The 20,583-nt window shown below is 39.1% G+C and overlaps 1 protein-coding gene across 1 annotated transcript in view; it reads right to left on the bottom strand.

Moving 5' to 3' along the window:
- Positions 1 to 20,583, bottom strand: part of CSMD1 (CUB and Sushi multiple domains 1) — a 1,175,554-nt gene that overhangs the window by 353,548 nt on the left and 801,423 nt on the right. The window contains exons 9-10 of the mRNA XM_063125095.1: positions 10,284 to 10,408; positions 6,658 to 6,779 (exon numbers count right to left, since the gene is read on the bottom strand). Of these exons, the coding sequence (XP_062981165.1) occupies positions 6,658 to 6,779; positions 10,284 to 10,408 (247 nt within the window). The remainder of the gene's footprint in view (positions 1 to 6,657; positions 6,780 to 10,283; positions 10,409 to 20,583) is intronic.

Raw genomic sequence — 20,583 nt, 5'->3', positions numbered from 1 at the left:
CTCACATAAATCTATGTGGATTCGGAACTCTGGTTGTTGTTGGGTTTTTATTTTTAGGGTTAACATAGAGTTTCTCCATTTAATCCCAGGCTTTTCATAATTTGAAACCTTGAACATGGTTGATACTGCAATTGCAAACTTTTTCTACCAATGCTGATTGTGCTATAATGGTATCAAGAAGGCAGCAAATGTATTACATCCATGTTATTTTATTTCGTTAGTACCTTGGAATACCATAAATATTAGTGACCAGCTCTTTTTAGTTATTAGGGCTTTTCTCCGTGTGTATGGTAAACCTATGCCCTTGCCATCTATGTGCTGAAACACTGTCTACAATGTGCATCCATATGTGCATGCAATGTTCATGTGACTAGAATCCCTGTTGTGGTTTTTTTAGGGTTTCCAGTTACACGGAGCACTGCCAATGCACAGGGACATGTACATGTACATGCAGGCTACAGATTGGTAATTTCTCCCAAACTAGTCTGGGATTCAAACAAAGAAAATGAACAAAAGGACTTGATAATTTTTCTGAGTTCAACCAAGACTCAGAAAAATGATCTTTCCCCTGTCCTCAAAACTCCTTGCTGCCCCCAAACACCCTACCCCTCTCCTTCCCTGGCAAATGGTGGTGGAAGAAGCTAGAGCTGTGCACAAGTGGCCTCTCAAAATTATCCACCCTATTTGTGGGTCGAGAAAATTGGAGGGGCAGTTTCACTGAATTTTCCAGGGGGAGGAGGACTTCTCCAATTTCTGACAGGCAGGCATCACCGTTGGCAAGAATTGTACAATAGCTTCCTTCTTTCTTTCTCCTAGGCACTGCCATTGCAAGTGGCAACAGCATCCACTGTGTTAGCAGCCTGGCCCCCATTTTGCATCCTTCACAATGCCCCATCTACCTAGAATCACTCCAGGGCATTGAGGGGAGGGAATGCAGCCACCACAAAATATAATGGTGAAGAAAACATTCTGAAAAGTGTCTTTTAATTTCTAAGAGGTAAGAAAAGAAAAATCCCAGGAATTTCCAGAAAGTTTATGTCTCCCAGGAAAAGGGTCTCAATTTTCCTGCCTCATTCTCAGGGCATTTTTTTACAATTTACTTTGAATGTGTGTTGGTGGTGTTTTTGATCTTACCTAATCACAGAAAGGTGGCTGAGGTTCCTATCTATATTTTTCTTTCTATTACACAGCTATAGAGTCTCCCAGGCTGCCTGCACTTCCTGAGCTGAAAAGGCCCTTGGGGAGGAATAAATTTATGAGGTCTTCCCCTGGGCAGGAAGTGCAGGAAGCCAAGGAGGCTACAGGCTGTCAGAGAGATGATGTACAATGAAAGACAGGACACTCACATGCACTCCTCAACCATCTCATAAGTAAGGTCAGCCTCTAGAGGACTGGGTGGGTGGGGACATCCACCGCCCACCCCAAATTAGTTCTGCATCACTGATCTACAGAAAAACAAACAGGTTTAGAGAATGTAAGAAAAAAATCCATCTTCTTCAACATCCATCTCCTCTGTTGAATCTACTGTCCTTTTTACACCTCCCTCATAGTTCAGCACATTCTGCTGCTTCTCCCAGGAAACTGGCTTAGCAGGAGAGTGAGTTTCCCAGAGGAATGGCTCCAATTCAAGGCTCCAGTAGTCTTGCCAAGAATGTTGTTATGAGAAAGCATAGATATATCATTGACTCTCATTCAGCACTTTTCCAACTCAACCTTGCTTTTAGCATGAACAGATGAGACCACTACTCCTCTCTAGAAACATTTAAGGGAATATATGACAAAATCATCACATTAAAAAAAAATCTAAAAATTGCCCATATTGCCATGTCAAACTCCGCATAGATCCCCTCAATCTATCGTCTTAATTCTGCCAGTTGATCATGTGAGTCAGCACCAATGTAGCTAAAACAAGCACCCAGAAACAAATGGAATATCTCCCAATCTGTTTCGGTCAAATGGTGATCAGGTCCACTCTGGTGACAACTGTGGGTTGCAGTCTACAGATCATCCAGATCATCAGTAACTTTGGGAACCGAGTCACCAACTACTTGTTTCTGATGTAGTAACATGTTACAGAAAGTGGCTTGCAGTTCTTGAATTTGTTTGCCCCGGGTGTGTAGGTCAAAAGCAAACAAGGGGTTTACTATCTGCACAAAGGCAAAGAAAGTTTGGTAGAACCCCCAGAATTTACTTGGCATGCATGGTTTATGCTACAGCAAGTACAAATTTCAAATAGACACGTAAATAGGACATACCTTTATTTAACAGGCCATTAAACCAAGAATTACTGTAGCCCATAGCAACTGCAATAATCCCATAGTCCCTATTAATCAGGAGAATAATGTGCTACACTCAGAATCACTGCCAAAAATCACACCATACCTGGCCATGGAATGTAATGGAGTCTAAGCAGTTAATAAAGTTAGCATGGAATGGTGAAAGTAGCAGGACTCCTTCAGTCAGACAGGAAAAATTAACCAAAATAAAATGACATGTTTAAACCAAGCTGGAAGTGTAGAATACTGAGAAATATAGAGTTGCAGCAGCAAATGAAGTTGGGTTTCTGGAAATTATCCAAAGATGGCAAATATTAAACAAAACAAAACACACAAAACCAAGAAGCAGAACTCAAAGTAGTGAAAATACCTCAGGAATGAACTACAAATTAAAACACCTGCAGTACAGCCTGGATTAAGCCATCAGAAAGCGAAAGAAAAACACCACCACTGCAAAGTAGCTATTTGTGAGCAGTAAAACTCTAAGAAATGACTCAGTAGGGTTGCGATCAGCAGATACATTAGTAGCACCCAGAGGAGCAACACTCATGGCAAGTCTTCAAAATAAGCAGAGCATTAAAAGGAAACACGTTGGAAAAGGTAGAGAACAAACTTGAATAGCTCATTACTGTTGAACAGGAAAAGATAATACCATTGGAAAAAGAAGCAGATGTTTAATGATGTAGACAAAGGAAATGCTTGTTGATTTGGCTGCTTTGCCTATGAGTAAGATGGAAATCACAAGGTGACCATTCAGGAGAAATGTCCAATTGCCAGATCTCTGAATATACCTTCCTTAACACCCCCCTTTCTTACAGTCTAAGTTAATCTTATATAATGTTTTCCAAATTTTAGGTAAGCACAGTTGTTTCTAGACCTTTGAAGAATGGAAGGCTGAAAGCAAATTACCTCTTCTCTCTGAGGATATGTTTCATCAGACCATGTTCCCTCCTCTTAATGAAGATAGAAGGACCTCTGCAAAATTGCCTGCGAATTTGAGAGAACATCCATTGTCCTCCAGACTAAGACATTTTAGCAGTCAGAGAAAAGATTTCTCTTATCCTCCAGACAAGTGTGGTGTTGGAAATGTGTTTTGGAGAAGGGTGTAGAACATGCAATTCTTACTGTTAAACTAATGTGTGGTAAATCCAGGCTGTTCTGACCAAGCTAAAAACCAAAGAGGTACCTTAACAATAAAAAGAAGAAACCATTTTTTGCAATTGTAATCCTTTGCTAGAGTTAATCAAAAACATGTCATCAACTGTTGCTCCAGTGATTTAGAAGATTGCAAAACAGATCTGCAGAACCAAGGTTCTGCTGTTTTAGAATGGCTGTGTTCTTGATATGACAAAGTAAATATGGGTAATAAGTAAGTAAATGGGAATCAGTAGAGGACACCTCTCTTCCCTTCTTAATCCAGAATGGACCCTAGAATCTGTTGCATGGCAATGACATCATTATCTGGATTGGTCTCTGTGAAAGATTAACAAGGCCAAATCCAGATCTTCTTGTGATCGAACTCAGACAGCCTGGGTCAAGTACAAGATAGATATGACTAAATCAGATGCTAAAGGCCCTGAAAGCCAGATGTCCTCACATAGTGAATATAGAGATAAATCTAGTGAATAAAATGTACCAAAATAATGAAAATAATACTCAGCTAAGCCACATTGAAAATCAAGTGAACACAGTAATTTTTAATTAGATTTTTGCTCCTTTCCCCTGCTTGGTACATATAGAGCACAGCAGATGGATGTGAGGGTGCTGTTGCACTATCTCCTGCTTGTTCATCCATGGCCGATGGCTGGTCGGCCACTGTGTGAACAGAGTGCTGGACTAGATGGACCCTTGGTCTGATCCAGCATCAGGGCTCTTCTTATGGTCTTATGTCTAGTTTTGAAACTGTTTTGTCATCTCAAGGAAGAGCAGCACATTTCCCATTTTACTAGGAAAGCAGAGCATTGGGAAGCCTGAAAAATGAACAAAGAAACTGACCAGGAAATGGGGCTTATATGAGAGGGTAGATCGGGTGCTCAGTGAATAAATGCTCAAACAACTTTATTTCCTACAAGCACTAACATAACTTTTATGCAGGGCACCTGTCCTAGTTTACAATTCTCTATTCCTTTTCTCCCCCTTTAGTTATTACTTCCTATGTATGAGGCCTCCCACTCTTAAAGTGAAAGGCTCATATTCTAAAAAAAATATTTATTTATTTACAACATTTATATACCACTCAATTATCTAACACAGATTCCAGAGAGTTGAACAAAGATATAAACAGTAAAAGAAGGAAGATTTTAAAAAAAAGCAAATTAAAATTATTCAATTTAAAAAACAAGAAGCCAGAAAAAACAGTGGCTAGTCAGTTGGGATTTTGTAATGGTGAGCATTCACAGGCACTGTTGCGGTGACTGATAATTCCTGAGGGCTCCCAGCTTTGAGCTTTGTGGCCTGGCTGGAAGATAAGGGTTACCTCTGAGGCCAACATTTCTCACCGACCTTGAGCCTTGTGGCCTGGGTTGGGGGTAACACCGGAAGGTCTCCCTACCCCAAAAGGGGCGGCTTGTGGGAGGGTGAATTGTACAGCACCAACCCATGGTACATGAATAGCTCACCCTACTCAGAAAGGTTTGAAAACCAGGCCAGACTGGATGCCCTAGATTCCCCCTTTGCAGATCTTTAATAAAATGTGGCCCTGTTTAAACCCAATGTTCTGTGTGTCATCTCTTTATTTACTGACCTCCGTCTCACAAAGACTCTTCTCGTGGTAGATTCCGATCAGGCCGCAGGTCCAAGTGGAACCACCAGGAGCATGCCCTCCAATGACCTCAGTGATCAGGCATGTTGGTAAGGCAGAAGGCGCTCTCTTAGGTATCCTGGTCCCCAGCTGTTTAGGGCTTTGTACACGAGTACCAAAATCTTAAATCTGGCCCAATAGCCAATAGGCAGCCAGTGCACTTCCCTCAGCAAAGGAGTTACAAGCTGAAAAGAGGCAGCTCCTGACAACAGCCAAGCTGCTGTGTTCTGCACTAGCTCCAGCTTCTGAAGCAGTCTTAAGGGCAGCTTCACATAGAGAGCATTGCAGTAATCCAGTCTTCAGATTACTAATGTTCATACTACTGTGGCCAAGCTATCCCTGTCCAGGAGAGGCCATAGCTGGTGAGCCAGCTGAAGCTGGTAAAAGGCATTTAGAGCAGCTGCAGCCACTTGGCCTCCAGCAACAGAGATGGATATAGGAGTACCCCCAAACTACGAACCTGATCTTTCAGAGGGAATGGAACCCCATCCAGAACAGGCAATGAGCCTATTTCTATAACACCATAGGAGAATTGAGGGGGAGGGGAGAAACAAAAATAAAAAATACTTACTGAGATTTAATACTGATGTACTGTGCTGGAGAAGCAAACCCATGAGTGTACCATCACATTTCAACCAATACATCCTTCCTCCCTTGTCTTGATAAATTACCTAAAGTTGTACTAAAAAATACCTTTCAAACATATTTAAATATACTAGAAACTTTCCACCAATGTTCTTAATAAATGCAAACATATTATTGTTGTTTCTTTAGCACTTTGATCTGGCAGAAATTCTTCTCTTGTGGTGTGACACTGTTGAGGACTTAACATCCAGGGAAAATATTTATTATAAAATCATGATGTTCAAGCAAATATCTTCCTATAAATAGATACAGTGAAAAAGAGTTTATTTTTATTTTTACTATATTACTGATCTCAAGTATCTGCAAGTAAAACTGGTTACAACTTGGGGTGTTGTAACCAAAATGATTCAAAATTCATAATGTTTAAATTCCATATGCATTCTGAAATCTTGTCCATAAGTAGCAGATTCACAAATTTGTATGTAAAGTTCTTAAACGACTATTAACTTTGGCATTCATTATCATGCATGACAAAAGATGGAAATGGAATATTGTTTTAAAATTTTAAATCATAAATTTTAAGTAATGTTCGTTTGTTCTTAATGATTATGTGATTTTTTGAAATGGTCAGAAGACTTATTCATTAAAGGTATTCATTCATTCATTTGGCATTCATTATCATGCATGTCAAAAGATGGAAATGGAATAGTATACAAATGCTTTTTCTCTGTATTTTCTTATTGATATGCTAGATTTGTTGACCACACCCATGTGAGCTGCTTGAAAAAATATTTACTTTACAGTCATTATTATTTAAATTTCCATTACAGTCCTGTAGATAATTCATGTCAACACTAGTAGACAATGAATGTGGGCATGCTGGTTTTAGATTTGAGGGGGGCGGGGATAGTATCAATGCATTCATTATTTAAAACAACTATCAATTAATTCCATAAAGTTATTTTTTAAAAAAACATACAAAGTTGGGAAGCTTACCTTTTCTGGATCAAGTGTTGTTATAACCCACACACAATGTGCATTGTCTTCATACTGAACAGGATAATTGGGTGATGTGATAATACCACTTGGTCCACGGAGGTTGGAACCACATGTTCTAGCTAGAAGAATTAAAAGCATAAACAAGCCAACAAAAACGTTTTAGACATGGAAATGATTTAAAGGAAAAAATGCAAACAGCACTGAAAATTAGCCTATATGAGAGAATAAATTACTTAGTTTATAATTACCCAATAAGTGTGGTGTATAATCCACCACTTAATAAAATTAAAATGAATGGCAAAATTTCCAGTAGTGCTGAAGCTGTAGAGAGCAAACTGTACACAGTTCACATGGATCTTTATTTTCAGAACAGTTACGTGATCAAGCTTTTAGTACAATAAATGTGAAACTTATTATTATTATTATTATTATTATTATTATTATTATTATTATTTGTTGCACATATGCCACATGTGTTCTATCATGGATATTTTTTTTTTGCAATGATACTATATTTTCAGAACAATCTAAGTGCAATATATGGAAGAACAAACTAATATTCAATTTTTATTTTTCTTGCTCCAAGATCTATGCCAGATTAAGAATAATGTACACTTGTACAGATTTTAATTAACTAGTCATGTTCTAACCAGCAAAAATAAAAATAAAAATTGTGCAACTAGACACTAGACTCCCACTCAAGTGAAATGGAAAGCTCATTCACATGGAAAGTCCATGGAGAGGTGTACTTAGATGCAGCATTTACCTATTATACAAGTTCTACTACATAATTTGAACAGACAAGAATAAGCTTTTAACAAAGGCTGGCCATAGTGTGGACCTCAGAACCTTTCCACAGTGTATCATTATGGTGATGCATATGATGCCTAGCTGAGATCCATTTAAATGAGAGTACACCAAAATTATGAGGGATTAAAAACGTGGATAGTCTCAATGATGAAAATGGAGCTGCAAGAATATAACTGTTACTCTTATATTTATGTCCTTTGCCAAATTAGGAGTCCAACTGATCATTCTAATTTGTTTTGTAAATTAATTTTGAACAAATAGTATTAACAAAGTTTATTTCAATGATATACTTCAGCACATTCAGTAGATGCTCAATGAACAACTATCATTGGAATTCATTTCATATCAGAAACTGGGTTGCACCCAAAAAAATTTGTATACATATATGAGAATTTAAAACAAACGGCAAATTATTATTATCATTATTATTATTATTTATTGTTTATTACATTTATATCCCGCCTTTTTCCCTCCAAGGAACCCAAGGTGGCGTACACAATCCTCCTCCTCTCCATGTTATCCTCACAACAACAACCCCGTGAGGTAGGTTGGGCTGAGAGTATGTGACTGGCCCAAAGTCACCCAGTGGGTTTCCATGGCCGAGTGGAGACTAGAAGCCGGATCTAAAACCCGAGTGGAGACTAGAACTCCCAGTTCAACACCTTAGCCACTACACCACACTGGCTCTCAAATTATCCATTCTTTCATTCAGTTACCTAGGTTTTACACCTGGCAGCTATTCATCATAAGAAGCATTATAATAGATGTTTTCATGTGCTTTGTGACGTATATTCAATAAGAAATAACATGATGACTATAATTACACAAAGTCATGGCACCTGTTCAGCTGTCAGAAAGATAGTAATTTTGCTTTAATTCTGTAAGTAATAAGCTTGATGTAACTTCTGGCGAACTTTTCTAGAATGGGTTGTGGCAAATGCCAGGACCAAGTGCACAGTTCGAGCCAAGAATCAATGTTCTCCTTTGCAGGTTGTTTCTTTATAAAACCAAGAGAACAAACTGGATTTCAAGTGAGCTAATTACTTAAAGTGTTAGAGATCCTTCAGTGAAGATCAAAGTTGTAAAACAGTGCTTATCTATAATTTACATTTCTACACACAGAAAGTCAGAATGGATTAACATTTTGATTTCACATATAGCAAAGTTTGTAAATATGAATATAGTCTTAGAGCTGAAATACATGCCTTACTGACTGAAATAATAAAGACTACAGCCTCCTGGGAAGCTGGAAATCGTCACTTGATTTTTCTTCTAAAGAACCTGATCCTGAATAATGAATATGTAGAATAAATGCATGGGGATGTACAGCAATGTATTGCATATGTATCATTCAGATGTGCTAAAAGGGATTGTACTTAGTTTCAAAAAGCTTTGATTCTAAACATCACTAATTTTCAAAGCAGTGATATAAGCTCCTAAACAGGGGGCTTAGGAGGGTTGAGACAACAAGGAGCAGAACACCTTAACTGATTAACACCTTAATCAGGTAGATTGGTGTTAGACAATGTGAAGAGAACATCGTACCAGGAAATGGGTTTATAAAAAAAAATGAAATAGTGAGTAAAGAGAGGTATTCAAGAAGAGGAATAAAGAGAAGAGAAATGCAAATAATGCAAGGTGAAGAAATTACTAGAGAAACAGCCAACATATATAGCCTGTTGTGTACATAACATCCCTAAAGCAGAATAGTACACCTCCTTGGTTTCCTGTTAGGGTGGATCATTATTTCATGTTGGACAAAAAAGTAACACTTTAAGAACATTTACACATACTGTATTCATCTAAAAAATGAAGAGAATCTTTGAGAATCTTGACACATGATCAGAACTGTTTTCAACATGTCCCAATTTATTTTTTTAAAGCAGGTTGGACGAGGCAATCTCACCATATGTTATTAGCACATTCAGGAGACATGGACATAAGAATCCAAAGCAGTTTGAAAAAATCAGCTTTTCTCCTATCCCTTTCCCCCCCCCCCCATTTTCTTAAAGTTATGTTCTCACAAAACAAAACATATCCATATTGTAAACCAGGGATGCTTGAGAAATTCATCCACTCTGCAATTTTGAGCAAACTGACTTGATCTGCAACTCTGAGATCATTGTGTGGAATGGACTGTGGTTTTGTGGATCATAGGAACATAGGAAGCTGCCTTATACTGATTCAGACCATTGGTCCATCTAGCCCAGTACTGGCAACAGTGGCTTTCCAGGATTTCAGGCAGGGTTCTTTCCTTGTCCTACCTCCGGAGAAGCCGGAGATTGAACCTGGGACCTCCTGCATGCCAAACATGTGCTCTATCACACTGAGCTGCAAGTTTCTGAACTTTCCTGCCCCATGGTCCAAAAGCTCATGTTTAAACCTAGTATTTTGGACACCCTTAGCTAGAAAGCCTGACAGTGGGCACACAGCTGTATCAATGTTGTCTGGAAGAGCTCCTGGGAGTGATGAAGTGCCATATAGAAAAAAAGAAGATGGATAGGCCATCTTCTTTTCCATGCACATTGCTAGGAGGAAAGCACAAGCACCAATATGCTACCTAGCTGGATTAACATTTAAATAAGCATGCACATTCCCACGCATGTATGGGCAAAAGCACATGTGCCTTATCCCTAAAATATGTGACTGTATAGGTTATATATACTGTAGGTTATGTGTGTTGGCATAGGTTATGTATATCAAGCAAGTGAATCCAATAGAACTTACTTGTGAGAGTATGTGTGTGCAGAGAATTGCACTGTTACCCTATTCTTTCATAAATCTTAGGAAGTCTTCCAATGAACAATACTCACCACGGCATATTGGTCTATGGTCACTCCAAGCAGCTAGGGTATCTGTCACCTTTTGGCAAGTGATGCTTTTTGTACCTTGGAGCACATAATTGTCATCACAGCTGAACTGAACATTAGCACCAACCCTAGGGAAAGGATAAAATTGTTGTTACTATACAAACTAAAGATCATTCGTGAAATACTAACTGTTATTTCTATAACTGAATGCTATACACACAACCAGTTATTCTGTTCACTAAATATATTTTGGGAGGGAAGAAGATAAAAGCCTAGCCTGTTAGGAGGCATATCAACCAGAAGAATAGTATGAAGGGAAAGAGACTAAGGGCTCCATCCCACCAGTGATTTGTTGCTCTCGCCATGCCTGGTATGTGGTTTTGCAGCCCGGTACTCATACAACATTGTCCACATCCTGCATTTCGCCTCTTCCCCTCCATGTTTCATTTCTTTTTGGAGCAAGGAAAGTCTGGATTATTTCCCCTCCATGCAAAATGACTGTGTATTGCTGTCATTGCGTTTTATCCGACTGTCACGTTCTTTCCTGGGGGCAGCTGGTTTTATAAATGACCTGAGAATGGTTGTTTTAAATGGATATTGATGTTTTTATACTTTTGGTGGTTTAAAATTTTGTGTATCTGTTTTAACGTTCATTGTTTTTAACTTTTGTAAACCGCCCAGAGAGCTTCGGCTATGGGGTGGTATATAAATGTAATTAATTAATTAATTAAATCTATATAAATAAAAATGTAAATGTTCGTTCGAAACAGACGTTATATCTCCGAAAGTTCTTTACCGATTGCTTTGAAATTTTGACACAACATTGCATTTGAATACGCGAGCGTTGTTATGTAAATATGTTCTATATGGGGACAAAAGTTTGTCTTAAAATCGAAGAAATAGGCCTCCTCAAAACCAGTCCTGCTGATCATTGTGACATCGCCAACCAGTAGGCCAATCCACTGCCTCTGCCTCCTCTCTTATTTGCATGTTCTCTCCTATTTGCTCTTATAGGTCATTGTGACATCGCCAACCAGTAGGCCAATCCACTGCCTCTGCCTCCTCTCCTATTTGCATGTTCTCTCACAATTGGCTGAGTGAATATAGATGTCACACCTGTGACAGTTACACGTTCTGAAGAAAGGTAACTGCCAGGAGTTTCCACTAACCTCCTCACCGTAAAAACATCCTTTTTTAAAAACCAAACAATCTGCTTTACTTCATCCAAATAATGCCTCGCAGAAGATCACACTTAGGTCGTCATACTCGCAGAGCGGAAGCACTGCGACGAGAAATTGCAAATCAGACTGAGGAAGAATGGGCATCAGCAAATGAGAAAAAAAGAAAAAGAATGCCTCAAATACGTGCCAAGGAACCAGCCAAGCAACGTTCAGCCAGACTTGAGAATGCACGATTGCGAGCACGGCAATCGCATTCGACAGCTTCAGATCTGCTTTGTTCTCAACAGAATGAACGCGACAGGCTGAGAGTGGCTGAAAGACGTCAACAAGAAACAGCACATCAGCATCAAACACGACTCCGTGGTAAACAATCACATGATTACAATCGCCTTGCATTCCGGTACAACCCAGCTGATGACTATAGTTTGAGGCGGCATGTTCTCATCGGCACTATGACTGAAGTGTGTCCTTATTGCAAGGCTCTTAAATTTAATGGAGAAACAAAAGGAATGTGTTGCGCTGCTGGAAAAATTAAACTGCCTCAACTTGGAGAACCACCAGAGCCATTACTTTGCTTGCGGGATATACCGCAGAATCAAAGCATTTCCTATCTAACATCAGGAAATACAACTCATGCTTCCAAATGACGTCGTTCGGCGCAGAAATCATCACAGCTCCATTTATGCCAACTTTCAAAGTCAAAGGACAAATTTATTATAAAGCCGGCTCCTTCCTTCCGTTTCAAGATAGTTAACATAAATTCCTACAAATGTATTTCATTGGTGATGGCAATGATGAATTGAATGCACGCTGCGGAATTTATACCGGCAAAAAAAGGTCCATCGTTTCAAAACTGCAACAGCTACTTCACGAAAAAAACAATTTAGTACATTTGTTCAAAACAGCAATTGACATGATACCATCTGATACACACAAGATTGTTATTCATGCTGACAAAACGCCTGCTGGAGAACATGTGCGAAGATTCAATGCTCCAACTATAGACGAAGTGGCAATTGTTATAGTCGGAGATCAATCTTGACAGGACCTTTCAAAGGTGAAGATGTCCTCATTCCTCGCATTCCTATGATTCCAACAGATATGCCATTTCAATTTAAGAGACTGCAATTCCCAATTCGATTGGCGTTTGCAATCACCATCAACAAAGCTCAAGGCCAATCTTTAGAATTGTGCGGTTTAGATCTAGACACAGATTGCTTCTCACATGGACAATTATATGTTGCGTGTTCTAGAGTCGGCAAACCAGACAATCTCTATATCTACACAGACAATGGAACAACTAAAAATATTGTATATCCACAAGCATTGTGAAATTAAACATATTAGAAACATCCGCTTTGTCTTTTCTTTCTTTTCGATTTAACCAGACTGAGCCACAGCAACGCGTGGCAGGGTACAGCTAGTAAATAAATAAACAAAAACAAAAGAGGAGGGTGGTACAGTTCTCCACTCAACCGTGGAGGAGGGAGAGAGTTCCCATTTAACTCTTTGTTCTTTCTCCTGAATAGGCATGACCAGGGGTACATTTCCCCTGCAGCTTCAGCAGCCCCTCCAAATCTGGGATAGAGGGAATGCCATGTGGAACAGCACAGGAGAAGGTACAGGAGGATGGAAAAGGAAGTGAAAATGGGTGAAAATCAACTCCCTGCTCTATTCTGTGAGTGTGAGTTTTCTCTGAATAATTGCCCCTTCCATGAAGGGAAGGAGCCAATCCATTGGCAGAAATTCTATTCTCGATCTAAACCTTGTTTTGGTGACAAAACCAGAACTGAGTAATCTAAACTCTTTAATATCTAGCATTACAACTCAGTATGTCACAGAGGATTTTTTTTCTAGACACAATCAGAACAATGTTCCAACACGTTTATTTCAAGAGTACTAAAACTGATTAAGAAAATGGAGATAGCTTTCAAACACTGTAGTGTTTGAGTGTGGACCCTTTTGAGAGTCTACATAATTAAGAAAAGGAAGCCATGACTCCAGAAAAATAACTCCTTATCCAGCATTCATGTTTTCTTTGACTTGCAAAGAGATTCTATCAGAACGTAGACCATATTTTCCCACATGATGCTGCCTGCCCACTACTTAACTCTAAAATGGTGGCCATGCTCTGTACTGACTACCAGCACAGGTGCAGAATTGGGTACACAAAACAGGGTCTTTTTGGTTGTCACACCTAAACTTCCTCCCCTATTTTGGCTCACTCTTCTTTGACATTTTGGCTTCTTGTCAAAAGTGTCGATGGCCTGAAGAACAATTGAAAACATTTCTTTATGGGTTTTTTCTATTTTTACTGCTGTTACTTTTCATTTTGGCTGGGCTGCTGGTGGAATTGGCCACAGTTTTGTGTTGAATTGGTCTTCATTCACGCTAGATTTTTTAAAATTCACCTTTGGGATTTGGGATTACTTTTTAGGGCAGAAAGATGGGGCACAAGTATTTTAATACAATAAAAGGCAGGTGTGTATTTGCCTGAAATTTGGCGCTGATGTGTAATTAAAACAGATAGGGCAGACCTGCCAAAAGAAAATAATGTTGATGGTCCAAAGGTTTTAGGACAATCACAGCTACTAATGTTATTGAGTGTTGCTCTGACAGCTCTTTCTACAGTTCCTTTAAAATATCAGAAAGTACAACTGCTAGGGGGTAATATAGTTAGGAATGAAAATATAATAGACACAAATCTTATAAATTCTTATAGTTTTGTAAGAACTTGCAATTAGAGCTGAAGATCAAATAGGATTGTTCTAAGATTCTCTAAAATCCGTTGTTTCAAAGGCTTATGCTCTTCTGTGCCCTTAAGTACAATAATTTACAAAGCAGTAGGTGATCCCTAATTCTTCCCCAAAGAGCTCCACGTTGATTACTGTGAATTATAGTCTAGAAGACTAATAAAGAATTAGAGCACCAGGTGTTCATTCGAGGCATCAGTCATCAGCACGTTTAAGCAGCAGAATGGCAGCTTACAGACTGACAATGCCTGAAGTGTCCCCCGTGGGATGAAAAACAACAACCCTACAATAAGGACTCCTCAGTGACCTTTCACACAGTGAGCCAAGTGTGAAATGCAAAACCATGATTCCTGCACCTCTTTATAGGCAACTGGCAATTAGAAAGGCTGTTTTAGTATCACACTATGAAAGTTAACAATTCAGGAACAGAGATGAATAAAGTTTACTGTTCCGTGTATTTTTGGCTTGAACTTAAACCGTTGCTGTTGCATTTGATTTTAATAGCTCAGTTTTCATAATAGTTTGTCATTCTAACCCAACGAAATGGGATTTTGGTTTGCACAATGTAAGCTGTACTCATCGTGTTCTCCGTCTCCCTTTCATTCTCCTTTGTAGCATCAAAAACTTAAGATGTTTCCTTTTTAACTACAGAACACAGATAGATATGGTGTGCCCGCATTATAGTTTTGTGCTAAATACACAAACCTGGCCTATGGAGACTGCACATCCTATAAGCTAACAGCTAATTCAGTCCGCTGAGGGAGGTATCAGCAGGCTTGGGGAACTCAAAGGTTTGCATAAGTATAATATATTTAATTTTAGGAAAAAAATAACACCTGAGGGATAACTCCAAAATAAGGGCTATTGGGGTGTGGTCAGTGCCCACAGAATGCTGATTGACTATTGTAGGGGGAACTGGAACGTAATGGGGTATTCTGGATCTGGGCAGCTCGTCTACAACAGAACGGGGAGAGAAATCACTGCCTCACTGATGGTTGGAACTTATCAGTTGGGGAACAGCTGTTAGACAGAGAGAGAAGGTGGTTGATTCATTCTAAGCCAGTAGTTCTCCCAAATATATTAGTTATATGGATTAGAGTAGCTAGGAATTATAGCAAGTTGGTTCCTTTTTCCCCTGAGCATATGTTCTGTACATTGATCCTTGTTTTCCATCTGTCAACTCTACCTTTTCAGCTATGAAGAAATAAACCCCGATTTCTTGTATTTCATGTATCCTATAGTGCAATTTAAGGGACAAGGCATTGTGGAGAAGGTCTTCCTTGCAGACCTCCCTCACAATGCCTTATCCTCAACATGGTCTACTGCATCTGGATTTATAAAGAGTAAGGGTTATCCCAGCCAGGGTAATATGGGAAAACGCAGTGATAGTACCTGTGCAGACCTTGGGTATAATTAGTCATTTATTAACAACAGAGCCACCTAAGTCATATGGATGTGGAAATCAGCAAATCACAAGATCATTGAAGTTCTGTGAGTTCCACTTGGTCTGGCTCATGTCCATAATTGCAAGGGTTTTGAGGGGTTTTTTGGTTTCTTGGCACGAAAATCGCAGAGTACTTAGGTGTGTACTTTTAAAAAGTATGCATTTTTCATGTACGTTTTTCTAATGTATGCACTCCCTCCCACACCAACAGGATTGCAAGCTCAGGAATATACAAACTTTGATCACAGATTGTGTTCATGTTTGTACCAGGGATAAATTCTGGTCAAAAGTGAACTGAAATGAACTTCCCATAGATCCCTAGTATGGAGGTGGTACACCTCACATACCAGTTTTGTGGAATTTACTTCCTAAGGAGCCCATACAATTTAAGAGATTATTATTATTATTATTATTACTATTATTATTATTATTTATTTATATAGCACCATCAATGTACATGGTGCTGTACAGAGTAAAACAGTAAATAGCAAGACCCTGCCGCATAGGAGAAACATCTTGTTTAAGACACCTTGTGCAGGTTTTTGCTGATCAGCCTTTCCTAACTGAGTACCCTCCAGATGTGCTGAATCCTCCAGATGTGTTGAAATCCCAGTATCTCCCAGATGCTTGGACTTGTAATCCAATACATCTAGAAGGTAGCCAGTTGGGAAAAGGTATCTTAAATTATTGCTTTATGTGTTGCTGGCTCCCAGCTCATAGCTGTTTCTATAGAGTGTTCTAAGATTTTTCTACACCACGTTAAAGGACTGTACTTGGTTTTAAGGCAATAAACATCATTTGAAAGAAGTAAAAAAATGGCAAAACCACAAGAAAGGGCTATGCATTAAACTTTTTTTTTTATGAATAGTGCTTTACATCCAGAACAATTGTAAAATTATTTATTGTTTTCATTTATACGGTCCCATCAATATGCCAAGAGAGAGAAAAAGACAGTTTTCTGCCTTGATTTACTATTCAACACTAGGGATGTGTAAATACAAATTTCACTTTCTCCCACATTTGAATTTGTTTTAATCTCAAGTTCTGGAATATGAAGAACATGGCAAATTTTTGGTAAATTCTTACCAAAAATGAACAGAAACAAAATTCTCACTGCTCTGCACCACCCAAATTCAAGAGTTACAGCTACCAGTGTGGAAAGGACCTTGATGTACCTGCCTCCCATATATCTGTTAAGCATAAGGAGCCTTTCAGAAAAAATACAGGTGGCAACCCTAATTCAGCAGTAACACGTAGCATTATCACATGGGGGGAGGGAATCGCACTTCCTTACCGTCACTTTTTTGTCCCTGCTTTTGTCCCTCATTACTTCCTCTTTCTGCCCGGAGGTAAAAGAGGAAATAACAAAGACCATGTGGCCCATTCAGGGATAATTTTTATCGTTCCACTTTTCCTGCACACAGGAGGAGATAGCGGCACATTCCATTTTTTTTAAAAAAGAGTCGTATTAAAAGGGGTCTATTTTGCAATGAAAAAATGAGCGGGAGGCATGTGGGAGGCAGATGTTGTCGTCTATAGGATGAGCGCACATCCATAAGTGGGCAGTAGCGAGTGTGCGATAAAATGCTCATCTGATGAACCTCATAGTTGAGTTGAATACAAATACTGAACGATCTGGGCCTGGGTGGATGGATTTGTCAGTTTTGATTTCTCCCAAATTTGTTTTTTTTTAATCCCAAATTCTTTTTGTCCTGAATATGAGAACTTTGCAAATTTCGATAAATTGTTATTCAAACCAAACTGAAACAAAATTCTCACCCATCCATATTTGAAACAGAGGAAAACACAGAGGGAGGACAAATATGCATTCAGTTCAGCTAGGCTTAGTATTATGGGATAGTGCAAAAGCCTCTGCAGAAAAACAGGATTTTAAAGTTGAAACCATACCCATGGAAAATAGTGCTGGGATTTAGTACTAGATTTAAATCGCTGGTGTTAAAATACAAAATGTGAGCAAATATATGTAACAGGAAAGGAATGAGCAGTAGTTTAGCTGTCATTGCAACATGAAATTTAAATTGCATTATTACATTTGAACCCCTGGGAGACAATCTCCAAGGCAAAGTGACAAGAACAAGGCAAAAAAAGAAATATACACCAGAAGACCTCTCTTTAATTGTAAAAGGTAAAATGCTAAAATCACAAAAGAGACAAAAAAGGCATTGAAATGTCTAAGTTAAAGTCATTATTATATTTTAAACTATGAGACCTTTTCAAAGAACTTGTCAGTATTGAATCAGCAGTGGTTAGACTGACTTTAAAATGAACTCTCTCCGTTTTCCATCAATTTCATTCACTAAATATCTTTCTCCAGACTTGGAGAGCTTTTGAATAATGTGCCTGCTCATGTATTGCAATTCAGCCTAATAGCCACAGTCATTATTTTCCTGACAAGCGCAATAGCTTTTTCTGGAGTCTTTACTTGAACTTAGGAAAACAAATCATTGCCTTTGTCATGCACTCCAGATAATATTTTATTAAAAAAAAAACCCAAACCCAAAAAATAAAATGTAAATAAATAATAAAAAACACCCAGTATTTGATTCTCAAAAATAGAATAAAACTGGAACCTGTCATGTTTGCAGAACAAATCACTGCAGCATTTTCTTTAATGTATGAAGTTCTTTCTTAATACAGACCATGAAACACTGCCATGGATATAATGTTTCAGGTGATACGTAAAGGCAGCTAAAAATGACCATTTATAAATTCTTAGAGGCCAGAACCATGACTATAAATGACATCCAAATAGATGGAGCACTCAGGAACATATTCAGACAGCATGTTTTCATGAGACTCTCGTTGATAGAATGTGTACTAAAGACGCTGAAAAACCCTCCCTTATTTCTATGGATATTTCTGCGTCATTGAAAAACGACATTGTGCATTTGCTTTCAAAACTGTATGTTAAAATTTTCAATTCCCCCCCCCCCCCCAGATTTATGTACATCACATGGTTGTCTAGATCACAGCATTACGCAGCATAAACCTCTCTACAGGCAGTATCCAATGGGGCTCTGCCAATTCCATTGTTCCCCGATTGATTCTGTTCTGAAAGTGAGACACGCTGCTTCTGCATCAGAGTTTTAGCACTTATGGGAGCAACTGGAAATGAGAGGAAATGTGCATTTCTGAAATGGGGAAGGTCAGCAGACCTCACATAAGGGAGCTCCGCTGTCCTGTAATGATCCAGAAATGACCGTTTCCATTTGTTTCGGGGCTTCCTATAGGGAGCATTGTATCCCATTTTCTCAAGCAGTGCATCTGGCTTGCGTAATGGAATCGGTGGGAGGAGCCACTTGTGCAAAGGCCCCACTGGATAGTGCCATTCTCTCCCCCTTTTTAAAACCATTCAAATTGGTAGCCATCACTACATCTTGTGGCAGCAAATTCCATAGTTTAACTATGCAGTGTGTGGAGAAGTACTTCCTTTTATCTGTCCTGAATCTCATACTATTTAACTTCATGGGAAGACCCCAGTTTTTACTATTATAGTAAACACATTTTACTATATATAGTGTTCACATTCTCCACACCATGTAACATTTTATACACCTCTATTATGTCTGTTCTTACCCTGTACCATTTTGTACACCTCTACTATGTGTCCCCTTTTTAAGCTGAACAATCCCAGTTTTTGTAACCTTTTCTCATAGAGGAGATGCTCCCCCACCTTGACCATTTTAGTTGCCCTTTTCTGCACTTTTTCCAGCTCTACAGAGATTATCCAATCCCACAGGTTCTCTCCATTTCACCACGTTTCTGAATGCCCACTATATTCGGGTTTTCCTTTAAAACGGAGTACCCCAACTCTCCCATTTTGGTTCAGAGGCTTCTAGCATTAGCACAGAAACACCTATACATGGTATCCCTTCTCAGATGTCACTTATACATGATGGCCCTCCCCAGATGTCTCTTTTGCAATGACACTTAGGCCTCTTTCATTGGCTACCAAGTTCTACCATATACTCATGGCCTATTCCTTCCCCTTCTACATTTGGGTAATCAAAACTGTTTTCATCTTCAGCCTTTTGGGATGATTTAACCCAAACCAGATGCTTCCCAGTACCTGTTGTCTTTCCTCCAAAGTTTAGTTTAAAAGTTGCTCTGGCCCTTTTTTATGTTTAGTACCAGCAGTCTGGTTCCATTTTGGTTCAAGTGGAGCCCATCCCTCTTGCACAGGCTCGGCTTATCCCAAAATGTTCCCCAGTGCCTAACAAATCTGAACCCCTCTTCCCTGCACCACCAACTCATCCCTGCATTGAAACTTCACAGCTTTGCCTTTCTAGCTGATCCTGTGCTGGTAGCATTTTAGAGAAAACCACCTTGGCGGTCCAGGATTTCAACTTTCTACCTAGCAACCTAAATTTGGCTTCCAGGACCTAAGGACTACATTTCCCCACTTTGTTGGTACCATCATGGACCAGAAGCACTGACTCCACCCTAGCACTATCTACTAAACTATTTGGATGGTATGTGACCAGCAATTCACCATGCATAAGATAGAGAGCTATTTCTGATCCTTGGTCCCATTTAAAGCGTTGATGACTTGCTGTTCTTAGGGTGCACAATGTCATGTCTGCAACAAGAAATCCCATGTTTCCACAGATTATTATTTTTTTGCTTCCCCCCCCCCCCCACAGATTTGTTTTGTTTTGTTTTTGCTACAGAACTGATATACCTTTAGGAATCTGTTGCCATATTTGACTTGCAACTATGAATATGTGGCTTCCAGCCCCCACAACCAAAAAACACATGCACTAATTGCATGCCATGGACTGAATTGTTACAGTAAGTTTGTGATATGGGAGCTAAAGGATCACCATTCCTTCCCACACTGTTGACTAGCATAAGAAACCCAGGACCATGAAGGAAAATTATGCTTGGGCAGGCTATACTCCACA

Source organism: Elgaria multicarinata, chromosome 4 (genome assembly GCF_023053635.1).
Source record: "Elgaria multicarinata webbii isolate HBS135686 ecotype San Diego chromosome 4, rElgMul1.1.pri, whole genome shotgun sequence".
In the NCBI taxonomy this organism is placed as follows: Eukaryota; Metazoa; Chordata; class Lepidosauria; order Squamata; family Anguidae; genus Elgaria; species Elgaria multicarinata.
The sequence above is the reverse complement of the archived record's forward strand: the minus strand, read 5'-3'. Positions and strand labels throughout refer to the sequence as shown.